The sequence below is a fragment of the Cupressus sempervirens genome, chromosome 2 (assembly GCF_028749045.1).
Source record: "Cupressus sempervirens isolate cs-2001-9-10 chromosome 2, ASM2874904v1, whole genome shotgun sequence".
NCBI lineage: Eukaryota > Viridiplantae > Streptophyta > Pinopsida > Cupressales > Cupressaceae > Cupressus > Cupressus sempervirens.
This window is the reverse complement of record NC_143119.1, coordinates 1,322,935-1,347,885: the sequence shown is the minus strand read 5'-3', so window position 1 is coordinate 1,347,885 and position 24,951 is coordinate 1,322,935. Positions and strand designations below refer to the sequence as shown.

General features: G+C 36.1%; 1 protein-coding gene across 4 annotated transcripts in view; it reads right to left on the bottom strand.

Moving 5' to 3' along the window:
- The window catches only part of LOC149570778 (uncharacterized), a 153,447-nt gene that overhangs the window by 76,424 nt on the left and 52,072 nt on the right, over window positions 1-24,951 (bottom strand). For all 4 annotated transcript variants that reach the window (XM_089812340.1, XM_089812341.1, XM_089812343.1 and 1 more), the window contains 2 exons: window positions 7,731-7,970; window positions 7,394-7,507 (listed from right to left, as the gene is read on the bottom strand). In XM_089812340.1, the coding sequence (XP_089668466.1) occupies window positions 7,394-7,507; window positions 7,731-7,970 (354 nt within the window). The remainder of the gene's footprint in view (window positions 1-7,393; window positions 7,508-7,730; window positions 7,971-24,951) is intronic.

Genomic DNA, 24,951 nt, shown 5'->3' with positions numbered 1-24,951 from the left:
AACCAGATATTTGTTTATTTCTCTTGTAAACAAAATAATCAAAACTTAAACCTTGCAGATGTATTCCAACACAAATGAATCTAGTACAATAGTCGATGGATGTTTAACCAACTTCTTCTTAATTACAATATTCAAACTCAGATATAGGCAAATGGAATACAATATGATGTTTAAACCAGGAGATTCTTCACAATTTAATAACCAGTTCCTTTCAGAATAATATTCAGAATTTCAGGCATATATAAATGCATTACAAACTTATAATGTTAAAACTAGAAACTTCCATACAACTCCACAAATACATTATTGCATTATACAACAGCAATACAATAACCAATACAAAAACCCAATCCTAAATACAGATTTGACAGTCAAATTGGAATGCTAGAATAAGAACCTGTAAGCACAAATGAAACACCTGAAACAATGTTTCCCGGGACAATGGGTTTGCGTCCATTGTCTGCTAGCACGAGGGGCTGCATCCTCCAACTAGCTAAAAGCTGAAGCTATTTGAGACTCACAAGAGAGAAAATTGAACTGAATCATAAAAATCAAGCATGCCCAACAATGAGCCTCTTTCCCCCCTAATACACAAACCAAGACTCTTCGGCTCCTCTCTGGTTTTCTTCCTATTCCCTTGAGGCTCTTCAACTTCCCTAAGGTATTTCGTCTTGTTCTTCCTTGACCCTTTGTCCTTTGTATAACATTAAATTGACCTTTTTAATATTTTGCATCTATGTCTCAGGGTCAATTTTAATATTATATAGAATAAGACTTCAATATTTATAATGTCCCTAAAAGGAACATTACAATAATAACTTCATATCCTCTGCGATATAGTGCAAACTGTGACTTCTATGTTGTACATCCCCTGCAATGTGTTATATATCTTCAGCCACAATCTGAATGTATTTTGAAGACTTTGCATTATTCTTAGTAGTGCTATTGAATGCAATGGGTGGATCTAAAGCAGCTTGATAAGAATATATAGACCCCTGCACAAACATTTTACCACTAATGCTGCCTATGTAATTTCTTCACCAATATTTCTTCTTTGTAGAAACTGGGACTGTGTGAAGAATGTCACGTGACTATAATATCAATGTATGATAGTCTGATATCTCAAATTTAAGTGGATCTTCTTTACCAAGGCTCTGATACCATGTAAATGATTATTAAACTTATGATGATTGCTTGATTGCATATTTGATGGATACTAGTCTTTACTTTGCTTGCAGGCGCTAATCAAAATAGAATGGATATAAATTTATTTTATTCTGAACACTGAGTGCAAAGTCTAGATGTGATTTGATCACTGTACTGCAATCCCGATCTGAAGGGATATAATCATTTATTGATTTCGATAATTATATCTCTTGGTTTAGATCCCTATCTATATTTTCTCAAAGGGATATGACATAGACGGTCACATTTATTCACAACAGGTCTCTTCATGAAGAGACACAATCATATATATTAAGAGTTACATTAAAGGATCCGGTCTTAATCGGGTATGACTAGATTAAACCAATCATTAACAACCTTCAATGTCATGTCCCCTTTTCAAATAATTAAAAAATAATAATCTTTGCTAAGGCAGGCAGGCCCAAGAAAGAGAAGTTTCGGAAAAAGGGGGTTAATCTTTGGAAACCGTTGGACTAATAAATGAAAATTATTATTAAAATATGTTTCATTAACCTCTCTTGGACGTGAGTTACGGTTATGCCCTCTTTTAAAGGGTTTGGAGGCATTTTGGGCTGATTCCAGAACTTGATTTTTGCTCATTCTTTGTTATTCTTTGTTATATACAAGAGCGGAATTGTACATGCAGCAGCTTTTCCTCCTACTTTGCCTTGTCCGGAATTGATTATGGAGTGTGCATCCAGATTTGATCTAGACAGTAAATCCATCATTTTTGGCGAAGGGAAGAGAGTGTTGGCCAACATTGGCGAACAAGCAATTGAAGAGACATTTAATATTCCCCAGAGCAAGGGCATGACAGTTGTAATGGTGGATCAGGCGGCCAAATCATTTCAAGGTAACCAAGAGGCCTACTTCTCACATCTAAAGTGGAATTGGATACACGAAGGAAGGAAAGGAGTTAACAAATCAACAAGGCTTACAGTAGCAGATTTCAAGCCGGAATATGGCGATCTCATTATTTTTCTCAGCCGGATCATGGGCCTAGCTCAAGCTATGCAATTCGAAAACTGGATGTACTTCTTCATTGATGAAATTGAAAAGGGAAAAGGAAAATTTGATTGGGCTAGGATCATAAGTGAAAATTTAGAGTTGCAACTTAGAACAGTTCAAAACCAAAGGCAATTCTACATGGGATCCTATCTGTTTTACTTAATTGCTAGATTGTATGAGAGTCCGGGACTTAGGGCCTTAGGAGAGATTGGTAATGGGCCGGGGCAATATTTGGTGCATGAATGCTATCCGCAGCTTTATTTGCACAATAACAAGGATTACAAGATGTTTTGTGATGCATTCGCCATGAAGACAGTAAGGGTATTACAAGGGGCGCCTGCTAAGAGACTTTCATCGGAAGCAAAAGCAAGGATTAAGAAGTTTGGGAGTTGGTTCATCCAATTCCCGCAATTCACATACATTAGAGTGGCAGGAAGTACAGTTTGTCCCAAGAGGCTTCCAAGATACCCGCCCTACAAGGTAGTTTTGATGGAATTGGCTAGGCAGCTTGAGCACTATGATAGAGTAATGAGGAATGAGGGGAAAACAGGCATTTCCTTCTCAATTATAATTGGCAATGATAGTTGCCCAAATCAGGCCACCTTTGAGGCTGCGGAAAAGGAATTGGAGTGGTATCATCTAGGATGGTACAGAGCAAGGCAAGGATTCGACCCTGTTGGTCTTATCAAGGCATCTCATGGAAGCGAATTTAAGCATGTTCCCACTATAGAGGACTTTTGGGCCAATGCAAAGGATGATTTTCACGTGAGAAAGCTAGCTTTCTCGAGATTGTCGGTGAACATGATGAGAGATATCAGATGGAGAGGCCTTGATATTCCCGATCAATTGGAGGATGATCATAGTGTGTTGAGAGAAGACTATGAGACAGTAGTTGGAACAGAGTTGAATCCAGTGGATTGGGACGATCATCAGGATCCTTCCTTGGAGGCAGTCACAAGGACAGTAGATTTGCATACCGAGTCGTGGTATAATGCCAAGTTGAGAAAGCTACAAAGACAAAAGGTTCTCCTTACTTATGAGATGATGAAACCGAAGGAAGGTCTAGTAGAATCAATCAGACAGAAGGGTGAAGGAAACAGACGGCAATCGGAGACAGTTAGAAATAGCAAGAAGAGGGCTTTGGAGGTAGAGAAAAGCCAAGAACGTTCGGAACCTCCAGCCAAGAGACAGCGGGCAGCGCCGTCAAGGGAGAGTATAACTAAGGCTAGAAGCCAAGAGGTCAATTCGAGTGATAAAGGGGCCGCAGTGGAGGTGAGCTCTGATTCGGAATCAAGTGGCTACAGTGAAAGTACGGAGTACTCTCCTCTCTCGGAGAACCAGCAAGGAAATATGGCAGAAACTAGTAGAGAAGAAGATGGGCCGATTGATATTGAAGAGATAAGTCAGGCGTCTAAGGCCATTGGTGATGCTTTGTTGGTCAAACCGAATCCGGATTTGGGGAGATGCACTGCACCACTATGGTTAAGGCAAATGCTTATGCCGAGAGGCGAGGTGGTAATGGCTCACGCAGTTGATATCCAAGGACTAATAGAAAAGGATGATAGCGAGAATCAAAAACAGATGGCAAATACGGTGGCAAGGGTAATCAGAAGCAACAGTGATGGTCACCGAAGGGTTCAGATTGCTATACCAATAGTCAATAAGGCAGCGGATGAGATTGTAGCCCAAGAGTACGAAATAGTAGAACATAATTTGGGAAGAAATACAGATGATATGGAATGTGAGGAGGTTCAGGAAGGCATAGCATCAATCAGAGAAAGATTGAGGAAGGCAAACGAAAAGATAGTAAAGTTGGAGGCCGAAAATAAATATTGGAGAGATTGCCAGCCAATCCAACAGCTGCATCAGGCAGCCCTTCCTCAAGACAGCGGGAGCAATTCGGAAGAGGTATCAGCTCAGTTACATGAAGTAAGGGGTTGGATCTATGATAAAATCCAAGATGGGCGAAATTTCTTGCCCTCCTTCATCTCAACATTCCAGTCATTGGTGACTGTTAGAAACAAATTCAGATTATTTGAAGAGGAATGGAAGAATTTTCTTCCCATCAAGGATTTGGTTATTCCTAGGCTGCAGGCGTTCATTAGGCTACCAGAGGCATATTTGGAAAGAGCCCGGTTGGTTGATGAGAGAGGATTGAGCATAGTTGAATCTTGGTATGTCGCATTGACTACCAGATTCAGAACACTTGAAGAAATTCATGATGAGATTGCACAACATGGCCCAAGCGTCGACACTTCCATTTCGACCATGATGAGCGACGTTGGGGTGGCGCTTGATTTTGAGGGTATTAGAGAGGAGGATGTCAGTGAGACAGGATTTGGATCGAGATTGGATGAGTTAGGAAAGGCTGCCATCAAAAGGAAACATCTGAACACCCTTTCCTCACTCAATGCTTTTATTGGGTTTGCAAAGGAATATGAGAAGGATCACGAAAGGATACTACAAGCAGCAAACAGCGTGGCAAAGTCAGCAGAACTCCGAGCGAAGCACACACCTTGTCCTCCTATGGAAGAAGTTAACGAAAGGCTAGCTAAGTTCATTGCCTTAGCTAAAAGAACAAAAGAAAAAGGAAGAATTATATTAGAAGATCATCTTATGTAAGCCCAAGTGGCAACTTTCCCTTTCTTCTAGAATAGGACAAGTGTTTGTTTCTGATTGGCCACCATTTTGGTGCCTTCTCATTGGTTGCCACTTTTGCACTTTTTTCATTGGTCCATTGATGAGGTGACATCTTCTCATTGGCCGATGGGGTGGCAACCCTAATTAGGGTTTTTGGATCCAATCTGGATCGTCGATCTTGTTTTGATCTCTACCGTCCATTGTATTTTGGACCTCTATATAAGGCCATTGGCTCTCATTTGTAAAGAGGAGGGGTTGGAGAAATTGTTGCGAAAATAATACCAAAGTGCTCTCTTTTTCATTGCATGTTGACTAAGAACATTGGGTGTTATTGCATGTTTTCTACTTCCACATAGTTAAATTTTCTTTTCAAGTTGAAGCAATTTCATTTCAAGTTGTTAGAGTAAGAGTAAAATAAAATGGATAGTTGCATGGTAGCTTTGGTAGATGTTTGATAGGGGTCAACACTAGGCCACTAGCATCCTAGCGGCTGGTTGGGAGGCTTTGTGTGGTGATCTAGTTTACTTTCCTTTGAAGCGTTGCATCTATGGAGGTAGGGCCGCTGGTTAGCCTTCATTAGATTCGATCCCCGTCCATCTGCTAACCTTCCATTCTTAGGAGTAGGAGTAGTTGAGCAGCCAAATTTCATGCTTAGAAGAGGTTAGTTAGAGAAGTAAACCAAAACATCGGCATTCTCACCTTCCATCGCCATTCACCCTACATTGCCATCATCGCGCCATCAACATCATCTAGCATTCACACCGAACCACCATCTCCATTTTCTCACCAAGATCCAAATTTTTCTCAAACAGGAAAACGCAAGGCCGCCTACGTGATTACCAGCAAATCACATTGATAAAACTGAGCGAGTATCCAACGGTGTAAGGAACATTGGAGTTATACTCATGTCCCATGAGAGATAACTTTTCAAGAGAGGAATTGTATATTTGATATTCTGTATCAAGCATCCAATTACTAATATGTTATGTAGTGACACAAAACTCGCATCAACAGGTTGCTGCTGTATTTCAGACTTCAAGGTGTTAAAATAGAGCTGAATATATGTATTGGGACGTGATTAAACTTCTGAGATAGATTATTAGTGTTTTTGTGGTGTTTCCGGGCATTTTTGTGTTAATTTCGGGAGCCCGATGAGCATAGTTTTTGTACTACATTTGTGAGCTATTGTGTAAAGGCTATACGGATCTAGAATGTCATTTTGTAGGCTGTTATGCTGCTGAAATTTCTGTAAAAATGTCCATTTTCAGATTTATTAATAATTTGTGAAGTTGTGAAGCTTTTGGCACTATTCCTGACATACCCGATTTGGGGTTTCTTGAGAAATTTGGTGGATCTTTGTGATATTGGTTGTTTACTTTTGAAAATCTGATTAGAGGCATGAAATATCATATAAAATCAGAAAAGGGACATTTCATTCAATCTGGATTAAGTAATGGTCATAAACTTGATCCATTATGACCAAGTAAATTATACTCAATCCAAGAGAATATAAAATGATATACATGTGTGTGTGTGTGTGTGTCTATATAAAGAGATATTGAAGTACAATTAAGCAGTGTGTGTTATGCGAATGAAATACAAAAAAAAATCATTCATCACAAAAAGATCATATCAAGAATTAGGAAGATTATCTTCCTAAAGCAAATTTGTCAGGAAAGCCATGACTATTGAAACAGTCTTATCCATTTCAATGAGTTGCATCCATTTGAAAAATCATTAAAGAAATTGATACGAGACGCAAGGAATAAACGTATACATTGTATATATGTATATATATATATATATATATATATATATAGAAAGAATATTAAAAAATTGTGAAGAAGTGGATATAAAGAGTATATATGCAAATATAAAGAAGATATATGCAGATATGTATAAGGGAAAATGTGCAATAATATATGAAGAATTCAAAGGAGAATGTATACAGATTTGGCAGCAAAAGAATATATGAAGATTTGTAAGGAAGATTCATAAACAGCCCTAAACACTTTATGAAGAAATATTATCAAACTGGAATATATACGAGTAAGAGATTTATGAAGCATATATATCTGGAAAGAATATGCAAGCATATGTAATCATACTAGTTTTTTTATGTTATGAGAAAGCGAAATCATTGAGTGAAAGAATGAAGATTGTAATACCAATATCCATCATCAGTTGAAGGGGTGACAAAGAAAGTGCTAATTTCGCTTTGGAAGTCGGTGCTTCCTAGAGAAGATATCGGTGTCTCTCTATTAGGTTGCTGCCTACGAATTCAGTTGTGGGGGTTGGTGCCGATCGGTGCTTACAAATTAAAGGGATTGCTTTCTCCTGAAGCCTATGGAAAACAACCAATATTAAACATATAGAAGCATATAATCAGCAGCTTACATTGACCTCATGATAATATTTTAGAGATTCTTATGGGATCCTTCATTGCAATGATACCAAAGCAAATTGGCTTTGAATTCCTTCCTGTACATGAATTGACTATATATAGCAAGTAACAACCACTTTATATATAATCACATTAAAAAATTCAAATATTTAATACCTGGAGAGTAAATGTCATGAATATTCCAGTCTCCGAACACATCAATATCTCTATGAGCGACATTAAAATCTCCCAAAATAACTATCTCCTTTCCTGAGTTTACAATTTCATCACCTAGAAAAACACATTAAAACAACACAAAAACAAATCTCATAAACCACGACCAACAAAAATTCATGGCACAACACATGCACGTGATATATATTGTAGAAATCTCATGTTCTAGAAGAAAAGGGTTTGCTTTCTGGAAGCATAAGCATACCAAAAATTTCCAAGTACTTATTTAAATTCAATGTCTTTGAGTAAAAATTAGAAGGGAAGTGCAGATAGTACTCACATCTGTCTTTTAAGGCTTTAAGAAAACGAAGCTTGAAACTTAGTCGGGGAGGGATCCCATTGCCTGCATGTACACCAGAATTTGGCACATATACATTGATCAGAACAAAACTACCGTGGTCTGTTTCCATAATCCGGCCTTCCTTGCATAAATCTACATCTAAGTCACTGTCCAGATCACCCAAGAAATCTGCTTTTGCATCTAAAGGTGAAAAGTTTTCCGTAACATACGTAACTACACCTGTCAGAAACAAAGCCATCAAATTAGCTATAGATATTATTAAGAAGTTTACATGTTCCATAACAATTCTCTCATAAGTCTGTCTATTCTGTACTAAAATGGGTATAGATTGTAAAAGGATGGTACAGAAATGGCTATATCAATACCTATTCAATGTGTAACATTAATACAAAATCCCACCAGAGCGCAGATGACTTTTGGATTAAAAATTGGAAGCATATAACTACATAAAATATTTTAACAATGATATGTTTTCAAACAAAACATCTTGTTAAGCAAGCATATAGATGAGACGGGAATATGTACTATCTAGGGAACTTTTTCTACAAGCAATATAAGTACTTGAATAAGAAAGTATACTGGCAACCAAAAATCACCAGATTGAACTGATTGTGTGTTAGTTTGTTGTACAGGTTGTTTATGAAAGTAAATGCTGGGTATCCTGATACAAGGTGCATGTCTTGTCTAACATTGAAAAAATTTCTAAGACAGGGAAAATTTGCAAGTCATTCCCCAAGATGCACTTCAATGGAAGCATACGACATGATCTGTGTATGAAAAGTGACAAGTACTCCTAGAACACCCTTAGGGGAATCTCTGATGGAAAAGATATGAGCACACTTAAGTAACTAAGTCCAATTTGCACTGTGTCTAAGAAGGAAAATATAGAGAGACAAAATCATCCCAAGTATGAACAAAGTGGCATTGAGTCCTAAAGCATGCCTTGACAGTTGTATCCAAATTTAACTGGATAAAAAATTCAGTGTCCACTTTAAAGATTAGAACTAGTTCTTCACTTAAAAAAAAACCATTAAGTGCACTTGGTATTGATATTTGATAGCTTCAATCAGATAAACCTATATATAATTATATATGAGATATTATATATATGTGTGTGTGTGTGTGTGTGTGTGTGTGTGTGTGTGTGTGTGTTCTTTATATTGAGATATAAGGTCGTTGTTATATATAGTTACATACATATATATATGAGATTAAATTTATTATTATTAATTACCTCATTAATGAATAGACATGTCCCATGAAGGAACATATCTATTCATGGCCTATTCTCAATATATATATGAGGATTTTGCATTTGGAACACACATACCTAATAAGGCAGTGCTTAATACATTTACAGCAGATCCAAAAAAAATACGGTATCAAAGCAAAACTACAAATGTAATCAAGCGATCAAATACAGAATGGAAAAATTTCGTGTATGTGATAAAAAATATGAACAAACATTGGACTCTGCAATGTAAACCTTCAACAGTCAATATCCCTATGAATGGGAATGAGACTGTGAAAATAGATCTCCGAAAAGGGTTTGAAAATATACAGTGACAATAAATAATTTGACAAGAGGTATCTCACATCATTTATAGCAACAATATGTAATCTGTGTATACCATCTAGTCATTAATATAGGAGGTCTAAAAGAAAAGTAAACAGGTAGAGATTGTGATGCATGTCTATATCTGACTACAGCAATTCATAAAAATCAGATGATAATGCATGTTCGATGTATCGTTGGAAACATTTTTTGTTAAACTAGTGATGATGTGAATATAATTTATTTTGGATGCCCTTTTGAAATAAAGACATTAGATTTTTAATCATTTTACAGTCAATGAGATTGATGCTGCTGTCTCTAGATTGGATTGGATTTTATTGCTCACTATTTTGAGGAACCATTTAAAACATATCCTGGATCAAATTATGAAGGCCTACTTTAGATTGAGTAAAAATACGATTTTGAAAACTTATCGCATCAAATCTGACATTAATGGTTGACATATTATCATTCAATTTCAGTATGCAGACTTCTACCAAAATAGAATAGAAGAGTCAAGAAATTTTCCTAGTAAGTTTGAGAGTCTACAACGACAATTTTCTGCTTGACGGTGTTTGTCTCTTACTTCACTGATAACAGAAAAGATGCGGGATCTTATCTAAAACAATAAGAGTGCTTTCAAATTTAACATTTCCATTTTAGAAGACAGTTCTGATCCATATTCGGGCATACACAATGCAGAAAGTTTATGGTCAAGAGGGAAGGTCTATGGAATTTCGATGATTGTTGAATGTTTGGTTACTTTTCCTGCCTGAATGCTTTGAAAATATTTTGCTAGTCGCTCATCAAAGTTTGTTTCCAGATTAAATGTAGGCAAAGAAACAAGTCATTTCAACGATGGGGAAGTTATTAAAGAGCATCCCACCTGGCAAAGCATGGAACTGTGCAATTTGAATATGTATAAGACCATCGAAGGTGGCAAAGAAGTAATAAACCCATCCTTCCACGTGGAAAGTTTGGACAGAATGCATTACAGGCAACAAAATTATATAAGATCCCTCCTCCGCTCGATTGTGTGGCATGTATAGGGGTCTCACCGCTAACTCAGCAGGAAGTAAATGATATTAAGGAATCCACTAACATACATGTGGGTAGAGAAAGGTAAAATCAAGGTAAGTTTCATGGTATAAAAAATTTTTTAAATATATTTAGAAAGAGATTCATTATGAGAGTATGAAAGTTAAGATGTGTTATGTTAACTTATTTCAATTATTGAAAATATAAAATAAAGAGTTATTTATGTTATTGTTAGTAATAAGTATGAGTTGAATTACTAACATCTTAACTAATGTTAATATTCTTATTAACATCAAACGAGTTATTTGTCTTGATCTATTCCTCCGAGAATGTTCTTGCAGGAAAAAGAGGGAGACTGACACTCCATTGTAAGCATCACTAGATGAGGAGCTCAAATGATTGATAATTAGTGGGAGTTTGAAAGTCCATAAGTGTGACTATGATTCTAATGGACCTATCCCATGTGTACATCATGAGGAAGTGATGACTTCCAAATGATGTCACTTGTATTTGCAGAAGTTATTGTAAGGTGACGATCTTACAATAACTTGTATTATGACAACAAACAAATTGAGTATATGGTGAATGTCTTGCATCTCAACATTCTGGAAGGCAATTACTCAAAAAACAGTATTTGGTGAATATCATTGATATTCTGGGAGGCCAATACTCTTGATATCAGATGTGATATCAAGCTTTATTTGGGTACTTGATGAATATCATATGTTGATATTCTAGAAGACCAATACTCATAAAATCAAATGGTGGAAATCCTTTGAGACATCAAATGAGATATCCTTAAAATTGTTATTTGTAATACTACGTTGAAGTAATATTTATTCTTGTGTGTTTATCCTTCTAAGCTAAGAGGGAGTATTGATGATTGATAGCTTCAGTCAGATAAACCTATATATAACTACATTTGCAGCAGATCGAAAAAAACCAACACTTGGAAGATTAATAACAAATATTAAGTGGCCAAAAGTGCCATGTAAAATCTGATGTTTGAAGTGGTAACAAATCCCCAATGCACACAACAGCTTCAAACCCTTTGGGAAGTGACAAATATAAAAACAAATTTAGAGTATACTGAACAAAAAACTGAACCATGATTCCATAACAAATAACACCAAATAATATGCAATATTAATTATTATTTTATTTTGTTCATTTGGATATTTCCCATTTGTTACAACATGGCTTTAATAATGCATTTGGATATTTCAAAAGCGACACCAACATGGGGGCAACATATCATTAATAATGTAATAACAAAGTTTTTCGCACAACATTAACTCACTAAGGTAGATTTATTACAAAAGGTAATCTTTATATTTCAATCATAAAATAAAGGTGTGTGTGTGTGACTAAGGCAATTTACAATACTAGTTCACTATTGGGAACTATTAATAAGTTAAGTTTACATTATTAGGAACTATTAATATTATAAGTTTACTTAGGTCCCGGGAATCTTTCTAGAAGTTCTAGTTGTCTAGATAAGAACTTATTTTATTCTTTGGGTTCTAGGCATTTAATATCTGTTCATGTAAGTTGTATCATGTCATAGGATTAAGATGCCTCATGATCTTATCTAATCTTATGTGATTACCACGCCTTTATAAGGAAAGTACCTATCGCATTGTAAATCAAACTAATTTTATATTTTGTATTCTTAATTAGTGGAATAGCGTCTTTTGTTGTGACTTCTCTCTTGAATTGGTGGAGGCTATTTGGTATTGCAGATTAATGATCTCAAGTGCTCAGTTCAACACAACATTAGTGCATAAGTAATTCATGTGTTTCCAACATGGTATCAAAATTTTGAATATGGCAAGCACATTCTATTGATGTGATTTGTGTGACACCTCCAACATGCAAAATCAAGTACTAAGTATTCTATCCTCTCTTGAACAAATCAAACTTCAAATTCTAAACAATGTAACAAATGTGTGATCAGCAACCCTAAGGTTAACAATGCATACTAGCAACTTGGTGTTGGATATAACACAGTTGAAATGATGTGATCTTCCTAGTAATCACAAGGGGACTTATGTAGACGTTCCTAGACTCAATCAATTCTTTCCCCAAAAGTGGTTTGAGCTTAAACTAAAGTGATTCAAAAGGGGTAAGGATTTAAAGAGTTTTGGCTAATATTCATTGATGGGTGTTTTATGACCACACTAACGCAAAACAAAGTGTCAAAGGATACTCTATCCTCTCTTGACCAAAGACCCCTTGTATGCTAGATTGCATAGAAGTGACTCTAAGGTTCCTACTACAAACCTACAACTTTATCATGGATATGAACTTGTTTAGCTTGATCTATGCTACTAATCCAATGCAGCCTTATGTGATCCTTCAAGAAGACTAAGACAACTTTAAATTTTGAGAAATACATGAATGGTTTGGCAATGAAAAGTACTCTAAATGTTCCAACAAAATATACAGAAAGTAAAGAGGATAAATGTTGAAGAAAGAGGATCACTGCAAATGTAATAGCACTACATGTTTAAGATGTGAAGAGCACAAGATTATACTGAGAGGGGGGCCGAATCAGTATAATATCAACTTTGCCAATTTTAAAACTTTAATCGAAACAACAACTTCAAATACTTGAAATAAACAAATATGCACGTTAACACAACAACACAAGATTTATGTGGAAACCAATGTAACATGGGAACGCATCCCCCACCAAAACCGGGCCACACCCGAGACGGGGATGCACCCGGGACCGAGGGACAACGTCTCAATGTCTCAGGCAGCACTACTCAGAGCACCACCTCCACCAAAGATGGCAAGACGTCTCGGCATCCCCAGTGAGTGCGGGGGGACGCGACCGCATCCCCTTTAATGCAGGGGGACGTCGGAACATCTCCTAGGGCAACAAAAAGGGGGATTGAAAATTTAAGGCATTATTTTAATAATTTCTTGGTTCTATTTTTATTATAATGGTATATGGGGCCCATTCCTTCCTCCTCCTTTGTTCAAAAGCCTTCTATTCTTCATTTTTTTTCACATTTGCATTTCTCATTGTTTGCAACAGCAAGAAGAGTGAAGAGCTAAGATTAAGGGTTTGTGCAAGAGTGAAGAAAGTGTTTGCAAGTGAAAAAGGAGAGCCTAGGAGCAAGAAGAAGAAATTGAGGGTTTAGCATCTTGTTGAAGGAGTTTTTCAAGCAAAAAGTAATTTTTTTCACTTATTTTTCTGATTTTCAAATGCATGTTTATAAATTATTGCTTAATGTTTTTAGTTCTAAATGTGGGTTCTTTCATTTTGTTATAGACTTATAGTTATCATTCATTCATTGAATCATTTATAAATAATAGATTAAGATTCTTGATGTTTCATTTTGTGAATTCTTGTTATTTAGTTTCAAATTTTAGAAAATTTAAAGTAGAGCATAGGCTGAAAGTTTGTTTATTTAACTTTATTAAAATTTTAAAAAAATCATTTTGTGAAATGGAGTGCCAAAATGAGCTCCCACATTGATTCTCATAGTGATGATGAGATGGAATTTCATTCAGATAGTAGCAATGAATCAGAATATTAACCTAAGCCTGAGGTTGGGGCTGAGAATGATGATGACATCATTGAGAGGAGTGAGCATTTGAGTGACATTGGGGCTGGGCCTGTTGGTTCCCAAAACTGCAGATTGGAATCCTACGAGCCTTGCTTGCTCGATGTTGGGATATTCAACTGGTTAAGGCCAACTTGATGAGATTGATCAATGTGATCCAAATCTTTTGCACTTCTAGCTTTGCAAAACCAAGCCGGGTATACCTCATCCTGGACAACAATCTTAAATCCAAGACGCTTATAGCAAATTGATTAGAACGCGAATATATTGAAAATTTTCTTAACAACAAGAATTATAGAAAACTTCAGACTTGCAAATTATGAATTAAGAACAAAAGTAAATGATTGTATAAATAAATGTGATAATGTTTTTAAATAAAAATGAATGCAACAAATGAATATATTAATTTTTTAATGGAAAGAAATGAAACAGTTGCCAGCATATGGATTATGAATCAAGAGTAAAAGACCAATGCTTAATTAAATGGGCAATCAAAGTCAATATTATAAGTTGAAACGTACAATTTTATAAAGTTCAATATATTTAAACTATAAACAGATTAATAATCTAGAAGTGACAGATCAATTATACAAACGCAATTTTAAACTAGTCTAAGATGCACTTTAACCCCTATAGAGACAAACTAGACATAATAATGGAAACAATTAAATATTTCACAATATATATGTTTATCAAATTTAAAATACAATAATGACCCCGTCCACTTGTTGAAATTTTATAATATTTACTTTTCGAGAAAATAAATGAAATATTTTTAAAGGACACAACTTAATAATAATTTAAAACTCTAATGCAAATAAATTAAAATAAATATTTCTTACTGATCTGGAAATAAAATTGTACTGGAGACACTCCTTACGGATGATCCATCCAATACAGTTTGACTCCAGAATTGCACAAAATTCATTCAATAATCCACCATTCACAGGCTTAGTTCAAAAAATCATTTCTTTACTGATAAAAAAAAAATAATATATCATAAGTGCCTCTGAATATATATAATTCTAAAAATATGAATATGAATTGTATCTGAATATATCTAAAATCCCTTATTTATAATCTTGCATAGAACATAGGGTGTGCCTTTTCAAAGCATCACGTCCCTTCATAAAGAATAACCGATCCTTGTTAATAATGGGGGTTTACTATAACTATTTATTTTTTGGAATTAAACAAATAAATAAGCGACATCATTTCATGGTGATCTTTCTGCAATCTAAATCTTCAAGTACCATAGGAAATTTAATCATGGTTTGGCTTTATGGTTCTCGACGTAATGGCATCCAGAAATTTGTCTTCATCTCTCGTGAGTGGCCTTCCATCCTTTCTTCTATGCGTAGATTCCTGTCACAGAATCATCATGTTCCAGTTTTCATACAAAGACGTTGTCAATCCTTGAGTTCTCATATAATCTTCAAACAAGACATTCTCTGCTTGGTTCCTAAGAGGTCTTCTCCGCACTGGATAATTCCTGCAACAAACACACAACACCATTAGACTCGAATGGTGACAAACAATGCTCCAGCGGCTCTTCTCCAGCAAGCCCCTCCATCATCTTGTCTATAGCGTGCATATTGGAAACCCACGATGCCTTTGGTAGATAACACACAATTTGCTCAAACGATTTCAAATCAGTGGCTGCAGATTTGACGATATTTGTTCTGACATTGACTAGAAACTTGCCTTTATTTCTTGCACAGCTGACTCAAACTACCATGTATACTTCTTCCTCTAATGTGAATAATATTATTTCTGACTTGAAGAAATTGCCCTGATCATTATATGTGCAATATGTTTTAACAGTAATATACCTCTGATATATTTATTTAATGTATTTTTCAACTGTGCATACTATACACTCTTTTGCTGCCTACCTCTCAAATTATGTAACCCCTTCTTAGGAGTTAGTAAAAGCTTCAAACGAAGAATAGGATCTCTCTCTGCATTCAAGCAATCAATAAATACAAGAAGCATTATCTCCAAATACATCCCTGCGCAGCTTCCAGCATTCTCAAGATTTGTTTATTGAAAAAGAAAGGCTCCAAAGGAGGTTCCAGCCCACTCAGAATGGCTATTTATAATAACTCCAACTCTCAAGTTTAATCCAATCACCTTTACAACATTATTCAGTAACGTGACACCAAGCTGATGTGTTTTATTATCATCCTCCAAACACTGAAGCTGAAGAAAGAGCAATGATACTTCCATATAAGAAGACTGGTACAACACATCCCTTTTCTATCCGGTCTTCCAATACTGCAAATGGCCACTATCGTATTGCAGGATAATCATTGAATCCCAAGTCTGCACCATAGGGCATGTTGGTTAAATGCGTAGGGCCATATGCTGCTGCATGAATTCCTTATAATTTACATCTTTGATTAAACATTAATGGTCGTATTTCCACTATAAATCTCCAAAATTACTTCTCTAATGGAAACCCTAAAGTTTGCAACATTTTGGGCTCCATCAGGGCCAAATCAGCAAGGGGCCCAAACTAGTTCCACTTCCATGGGTAGTGATTTTATGCTGCCTAGTACTCCATCTATTGATTGCCCCTCCCCATCTTTGGCACAGTGGGCTAGGGGTAAGTTTGATCCAAAATCTCCTCTAAAACAATTTGCCACTAGAATAACAAGCAAATTAGCATCAAGTGGCAAAAGAAAGTGGAGATGCAATATTTGTGGTGATGTATGGTGTGGTAGCATCACTAGAGTGAATGTACACCTCCTCTATGGACAGGTAAAAGTGTTGGACCGTGTAAGTTTTTGAGTGAATCCAAAAACTTGAACTTCATAATTGAATTCAACAAGGTTTGGGGAGTTACAAAGGACTTGCGCATTCCAGTGCCTACTACCTTGGCTAGTAGGCAAAATGTTCAGAATATATAGCAAGTGCATGAGCAACAAATACAGGGGCAACAACACCAATGCATGTCTTCTTCTAAACCACATTATAGAGCTTCAGCTACTACATTGCTAGGGGCAGCCTCTACACCTTCCTCTACTTATAGCTCTATGGTAAAGCAGCAGCCCGCCAAGCAAGGGGAAACGCAGGGCACAGTATAGTGACAACAACCCTATAGCAGATTTGTTTGCAACCCAGACAAGAGAGAATTTAGATGCATGCATTGGGAGAATGTTATTTTCCAATGGCATTCCACTTCATATTGCTTGGTCTCCTTATTTTAAGGAGGCATTTCAGAATGTAGCGAAGGTGGGGTTACCACTATATGTGCCACCAGGTGAAGACAAATTGAGGACTAAAATCTTGAATGATGAGTATTCCAAGATTAGTGAATCCATGGAGAGCATGAGGGTTGTTTGGGAGGAATCAGGATGCAGCATTATCATGGATGGGTGGATGGACATTAGACACTGTCCACCCATTCTTTCTTAGGGCAGTTGATTGTTCAAGGCATCGAAAGATGCTGATTTTTAGATTAAGATTCTTCAGGAAGCCATTGAGGAGATTAGGCCACAAAATGTGGTCCAAGTAGTGGCAGATGCAGCTCATGTGTATAGAGCTGCAGGGAGGCTTGTTGAGGCCACATATCGGCATATTTGGTGGACTCCTTATTGTGTGCATGCTATGAAAAATGCTCTAAAGGACATGGGGAAGATTAGTTGGATAAAGCGAGTGGTGAGTGATGCTAGAGATGTGCAAATGTATATCTACAACCACCATACCTCACATGCACTATTTAGGAGCTTCGCCATGAAGGAGTTCCTGAAGCCAGTTGAGACATGATATGCATCCTATGTCATTCTGTTGGAGAGAATGCTTGAGTTGCAAGAGCCACTGCAACTAATGGTTATGACAAATGAATGGAATAAGTGGGATGGTTCCAGGTCAGAGCAGGGGATGAGGGTGAAGGAAATAGTTAACAGTGATGTATTTTGGAGTGATGCAAAATACATTGTCTCAAGCATTATGCCAGTCTTCGAGGTGATCGGGTATGGAGATGGGGATGTGCCTACATTTGGAGAGGTGTACGAGTGCATTGATTCTATGCTTGGGCAGTTTTACGAGAGGACCCCACATTAGCCTTCTATAATGATCACATTCAACCTATTATTCAGCGTAGATGGGACAAATTTAAGACACCCTTACACATGGTTGCATATGCATTGAATCCGAAGTGGTACATGACTAAGCTTGGTAAAGTTACACCAATTCACGATGATAAGGTGATTTATTATGTAATATAACACTACTTGTTTTAATCATCTTTAAGACTTTGTCCTAAGACTTAGACTCTTATCATTTTATAAATTAAAATCATTTAAATTACTTAGTTACTGGCATCTTGATTCTTCTACTTGCTAATAATTTGTACTTTTTAATTTTTTCATGTGAAGAAAGGGTTCTTCAAGTGCATAGATAGGATGTATGAACTTGAGACGAGAGCCAAGGTTTGCACTAAGTGGGCCAAATTTGCTACTCTTTGGGGTTACAACCAAGCAACAAAGGCGCATATCAAGACTATAGCACAAGAGGATCCCATTTTGTGGTGGTGAGTTTATGGACCGAAATCTACAACCACTACACTAGTTATTCGTTTGTTGTCCCAGGTACTTAGTTCCTCAACTTGAACCTATTTAAGTTTTCAATGATCATTGTTCAACTTCTAATTCTCGAGTCTCACATTGGCCAATTATTTTTCATCTTAGGTTTCTAGTTCCTTAGCTTCTGAGAGGAATTGGCCTACATATAGCTTCATCCACTCTCTAAAGAGGAATAGACTTAGCTCTTAGAGAGTAGAGAAGCTAGTGGTTGTGCGCATTGTGTTGTGTATCGATGACCGCAAGACACGTGTGTACAAGGAGAGCCCAGCATCACGATGGGATGTAGATCCTGAGGAGCCATCACAAATTGATGAGAAGGATGCTTTAGATCCAGCCACAAGACTAGTTGGTGTTCCCTTTTCGGCTCTTGATCTTGGAGAGACTAATAGTTCCAATGGTGATGAGTTTCAACTTCCAGCCTCTAGGAGATGATCATTGATCATTGATTTGGCATTTTGATTTGGACTCTTGGAGACTTGTAGTTTTTGTTTGCATTATATACTTATTTTGATATCATGATCCATGGCACATGATACTTACTGTAATCATTTTATGTCATAACTCCTAACTCATATGATCATTGATTACTATTAGATAGTAGAATCTAGATACTCATACTATTGATCTGAAGACTCATATATATACTAATATTTAAAATTATATAATTTGAAACTCTTCCATTTTCTGATGTTTAATGTTCAATGTTCATTGTTTGTCATTTGATCATTAATCATGACATCCCAATTCAAAGCTTCAATGTAATGTTCAATGTTTAATTTGTTTACATTTTTATATCTTATATTGTATAATTGTAGTACATCTTTTCATAACTAGCATTTTAAGTACCCTATGTCTAGTATATACACCCCTGCTCCCCCTGACACCCCCCCCCCCTCCACCGTCCCCTGTCGTCGTCCCCAAATCAAGGCCCCTTTGTCCCCCCATCTTGGAAATTTGTCCCCCCGTCTCGCAGGGTGGTGTAACTATGGTGCAGACCCAATACAGGAGAAAACCACAACAATAAATGTTTTATATATATATAACTTGATCTTTTACAATGTTTGTAGGCTGCGACCTACTAGAGGCTCCAACCCCTCAGTTTATGAGCATCGACTCACGAGAAGCTCCAACTCCCACACTTTGCAAGCTCTGACCTACTGGAAACTCCAACTTCCTCAACTATCGTCATGAGCACCAACCCACTACATATACACTTCTGGTCCACCCTAATAATGTTGCTCACTCAACTAATGATGGATATCTTCAACACACAATTTCTCTTTATCATATATAGATCTTTTAACTCTAGCACAAACCCTCCTCAAATCTTTAAGTCAGCCATTTATACTTCTCCTTGTTTATATATCAGAATACATACTTCTTTCATCTGTACAAGTCTTCTTTTTCATTACAATATACTCTTTTTATCTTCTTTAATAGAGAAGCAATCTTCTTTTTGTTTAATCTTCTTTTCAAAATCCATCACAATTGTGTATATAAAATTCAGAATAAATCTGAATAAATATATATTCTATAATATTTCTTCACCCATTAATCTGCTCCATACACTCCCAACTTTTCTTCTTTTAGATATTTCTTCCTTTTCATACTTTACCGACCTGCTATTTCTCCACTTACATATTTATTTCAAATGAAGTTTCCCTTTATTTATATCTAGTATTTGAGGGAACGTGACTTTTCAAAATCCAAGAGTTACATCTCTTTAGGAATAATATTGAACCTCTTTTATTCATTTTAATTTAACTAAGCTAATCATCTGTCTTTTTGTAACGCACATGTTAACCTTTATTTGCATTATTTTAATGTAATTATTTTTGCATGACATTCTGAAAAACCACTCATACTCAGACCACCTATATTTTTCTTTGTGGTTAATCGTCTTTACCTTTATCAGGCTTGTCTTCATTTTTATCGCACTCTATATTGCACTTCATTAAACAGCATCCCACACTGAGTATTATTGTTTTTCACTAATCATGGGCAAGGTTTCCATTTGAATCAATCTGCCTCCTTCAATTTGTTTATACACTGACTCCATATATGAATGAATTTGCCATGAAAAATCAAACCCTGTTGTTCTGCTCTTGTGTGTTCAAACCTAGGCTCTGCTGCAATTTCCTTAGACATAATCACTGCATATTGACTTTAATCACAGATGAATCTTTAAAACTGTTGTCTTCACCATACTATGTCTGTTGCATGTATAAATTGCCTATTGGCCGCAGCTAATGCTTATGAACTTTTAATTATTTGCACATATATATGTTGCTGCAAGCTCCACCAATTTTAGGCTTGAATGCCAACAATGGTCTGAAGGCCCATGGTAATCTGAAGACTCCTCCTGGTATCTTGACTTAGTCATTCAAATCTTTACAATATGTAATATCCCCATTTGTTACCAGCATCAGAATTTTAGGGATTGGTCTAATATTGGATCCTAGTAGCCTAATAAGGATGGTTAGAGGGTCTTCTGAGGATTGATTCATCTCCAACATTCAAGGATTTATGGATTTGGCCTTCATTCGATATCGTTTGGACTCCATTTGCCATACTTACTATGTATCGTAAGTCAGGAGTAATACAATTAGACGCTTTCTATTTTTAGAAAGTGTATTTGGTCACATGGGGAATTATCAAGAGAGATTCCTATTTCAGACGAGATGACAATCAGACCAGTATTTCAAGAGATGTTAAAGTTCAAGTGACTTAAGTGATTTATTTAAATATTTTAATGTTATTATAAAGTTATAAAGTCGCTTTATCACAAAATGACTTAAGTGACTAAAAGAGGAAATAGTCTTTTATCCCACATTGCTAAGTTGTTTGTACCTCTCCTCATTTCGAAGTTATAAAGGAAGGCATTTGCATTGGGATTGTTACCACGAATATTTGTTATTATTCAAATCCTAATCAGTTGCTTGAATGTGACTGGATATTTCCTAAGGATGAAACCCCTTAAGGAAAAAGGTAAGGCTGGACGCAAACCTGGCACTCACATTGTACTTTCAGAACTAAGGACAGGAATGCTACATTGAGCTCAAGTGATTATAGCTCCAGGACAGAATAGTGATTAAAGTTTGTATTGCCTAATACCACACACAGGGCATTATCTGGAAAGTTGGAGTTGGACAGCACGGAGAGTGATCAGTCATCTCACGGCAGAAGAGTAGTTCCCCACGTAAGTACCATTTTCAAGTCTAGTTAGATTGTAACAGCGTGGTCTAACATCATACTACAGAACTGGAAGCATAGCAGACGGGGGGAATTGTACAGCAGTCTGGCTATCTTCATAGTAGCTCCCACGCACGAGTATCTCACCCAAAGGTAGAAGGTCGGGTGTGATAACAGAAATAAATTACAGAGATTGGAGGGGCTGCAGAGACAATTGTATACTTGACAGTGATTCAGAGACAGCAACTCAGCATTGAGAAACACCAGCACCATTACGTCTGATCCCAGCCACAGTGAATCCTGAAGAGAGAATGGAGGTGAATAAGTGCATTTGGGTTTTAGTATGTTACAGACAGCAGTCAGCATTTAAGACCAGAAATAAGGACATGGGCACTGGGAGGATATTCAGAGCATAATCGGACCTCCAGTTTGGTACTCACAGTAATGAAGGGTCTGTATGATACTTATCCAATCCCCATTCAAATCATTGTATGTTCCCTTTTATATGATGTTTGAAATCTGTCATCAGTACAGTGTGCAACAGCTGTTGGTTTGTTAGCATGATTATAATTCATTATTGCAATATTGGGTTTTGGACCACCATCTAGGGACTTGCTGAAAGAACACGGTTTAATAGTTCAATATAACTATTTCTTAGCTTTCTGTTAGCAATCAGTACAATGGTATGTCAGTAATAATTTTGCTTAAGGACTTGTTTATATAACAACTGTTTGACGAAATACTCGTTAGTCCAAGTTCAATATATCTGATCCAATCCAACAGAGATTATTACAGTGGTCTCAGAATTTAATACCAAGGTTACATTCCAACTTTTTAACAAAATATCTCAAGTCAAGATTTAATTCATTTTGATCATATTAAGACCAGATCATTACACACTATCTCCTCCATATTACAAAGTGGCTTATGAGATATATACTAACACATTGTTTTCTCTTAATCATTGCAGTTTGCATTAGGCTCATGACCTGTGCACTCAATATAACGTGGACTATTATATTGCTGGAGACATAAGACATAAATATTCCTCATTGTCATCCAATAATTCTGCTACATTGGTGCACGTCTCTGCTTCACCAATCACTTCAACTGTGTAAAAACATCCAAATGATGACCTAGCGATTATTTGACAATATTGTCGTGACTTTATTTAGGCACGTTTCATTATAAAATATGAAATCTTGCAAGTCTGTTATATGTTATCGCAGCCCTTTGTAAACTATTTACTATTTGTATTGACTGTGGTACTATGTGTAGACACCTAAAAATCCTTTAGAAAATAAAGTATTTTTATTTTCTGAAAAAAAATCCCTGATGACATCATCATTTATTAATTAATTAATTATTTTATTTATTTATTTATTTTTATGCCATTAAATCCCTTTATCTTAATTAAAAATATTTAATTAAGGAATCCCTCCCAAAAATGTTTAAATCTTATTTAAACATTTTTTCATTATTTATTAATTATTTAATTAATAAATTGACCAAAAATCCCAAAATAAATAATTTATTTATTTTTTGCCCAAGACTTGGCCAATTTTCTTAAGACCACTAACCTCTTCCAAAATCTTCTAATCCTTCTTTAATTTCGATTAAAGGCTAATCCCATCATTTCTTACCCCTAATCCCAACTCAAAATATTTAATTAAGATTAAATATTAATCCTCATGTTTATTAAAAATATTTTAATAAATATCTCCTCAACCCAAACCCTTGAAATAAATAAAACTTTATTTATTTCCTAAAAACCTTATTTATCCTCATTCTAAGAAGGTCTAGACTCTTCTAGAAAGTCTTCATCCTCATCCAAAGCCTAGACTCTTTTAGAAGATGTCAATCCTTATCTTTGACCCTAATCCTAATCCCCCCACCCCCCCCCCCAACCTTGTCACATTCCCTAAACATGGGTTAAGACTTGCTAACCCAAGCCAAAGCCACCAAATATCTCCTCCTTCACCCACCCTCATTAAATGCCATCCACTTGCCCATCTCTAACAAACTTAATCTAATCTTAACCCAAGCCTAATCCAAGCCTTAATCATTTGCACATTCCTAAGTCAAGCTTATGACTTTCTTAATCCAACCCAAGTCAAAATATCTCAACTCTCTCACAAATATCCCAACCATAAAACTTTATGAAGCCCACAAAGCCATAAATGACTCTTACAAGCCCATTTATTGCTCTTACAAGCACTTACGAAGGGTCTTTATGAAGATATTATCCCTTGAGCCTCCTTTGTTGACTCATCCTTGCCCTTTCCTCCATCCTCTCACCCTGTGACATGTGTCACTCCCTGATTGGCTGTAAGGAAGCACAATCCATTTGCTCTCCTCTCGTTCAATCTGAGCCCTCCATAAGCTTTCTCCTTTCCTTCCATCTTAGCCCTCCATCCCTCAAGTCTCTTGCCTATAAATTGGATCCTTCCCCTTTGCAAAAACAACACAATCTAGAAAGTAAAGCCATAATGCCATTTTGAGAAGCCATTTTTACATCAAATCCATTCACCAAAATCTATCAAAAATCCTTCATTGAAGCCCATTTCAGCATTTGAGCATACATACATAATCAAGCCATCTTAGCTATTAGACACACCTCTACATCAAGTGATCATCCTCATTGAGAGAGCCTACCCATGGCTCATATTCTCATTTGAGGACTTCACTACTTTGTCTTTCATGAAGTTATGTTAAATTAGTATGCAAATGCTTTTTGATTGTTTTAATTTAGTGTTTCTAACATACTAAAGTAGCATATACACTATGCAACTTGTGACACACTTCTATATGTTTATCAGAATGCATATATGCGATCGCTGATATTGTTCTCATATTATTCTCGCCTTGTATATTTATTCTGTTCAGGAATTTGTGTTCTGTTTGTGCTCCTTAATTCGCTATTGCTCGATAATATATTTTTGTGTTTGTTTCCTTACTTGAGTGCTTTGCATACTTAAATGCTTTATTGACATGCGCACAGATCTTTCTTAATTTGGAACACTTGTACTTTATATACATCTTCTACACTTCTGTTGCAAAGCTTGACACTTCTATACTAGTGTCACGACAGATGTATTTGTCTCCAATACATCTAACTCACTGTGTAATTGCTTTGTGATATGGCTTTCTTATGTATATAATCATCACAAACTATTGTTGCACTTCTTAATATAGAAAAACACACTGGAGTTTTCTTATGGAAATTGCTTCTTTAACAACTTTTATGA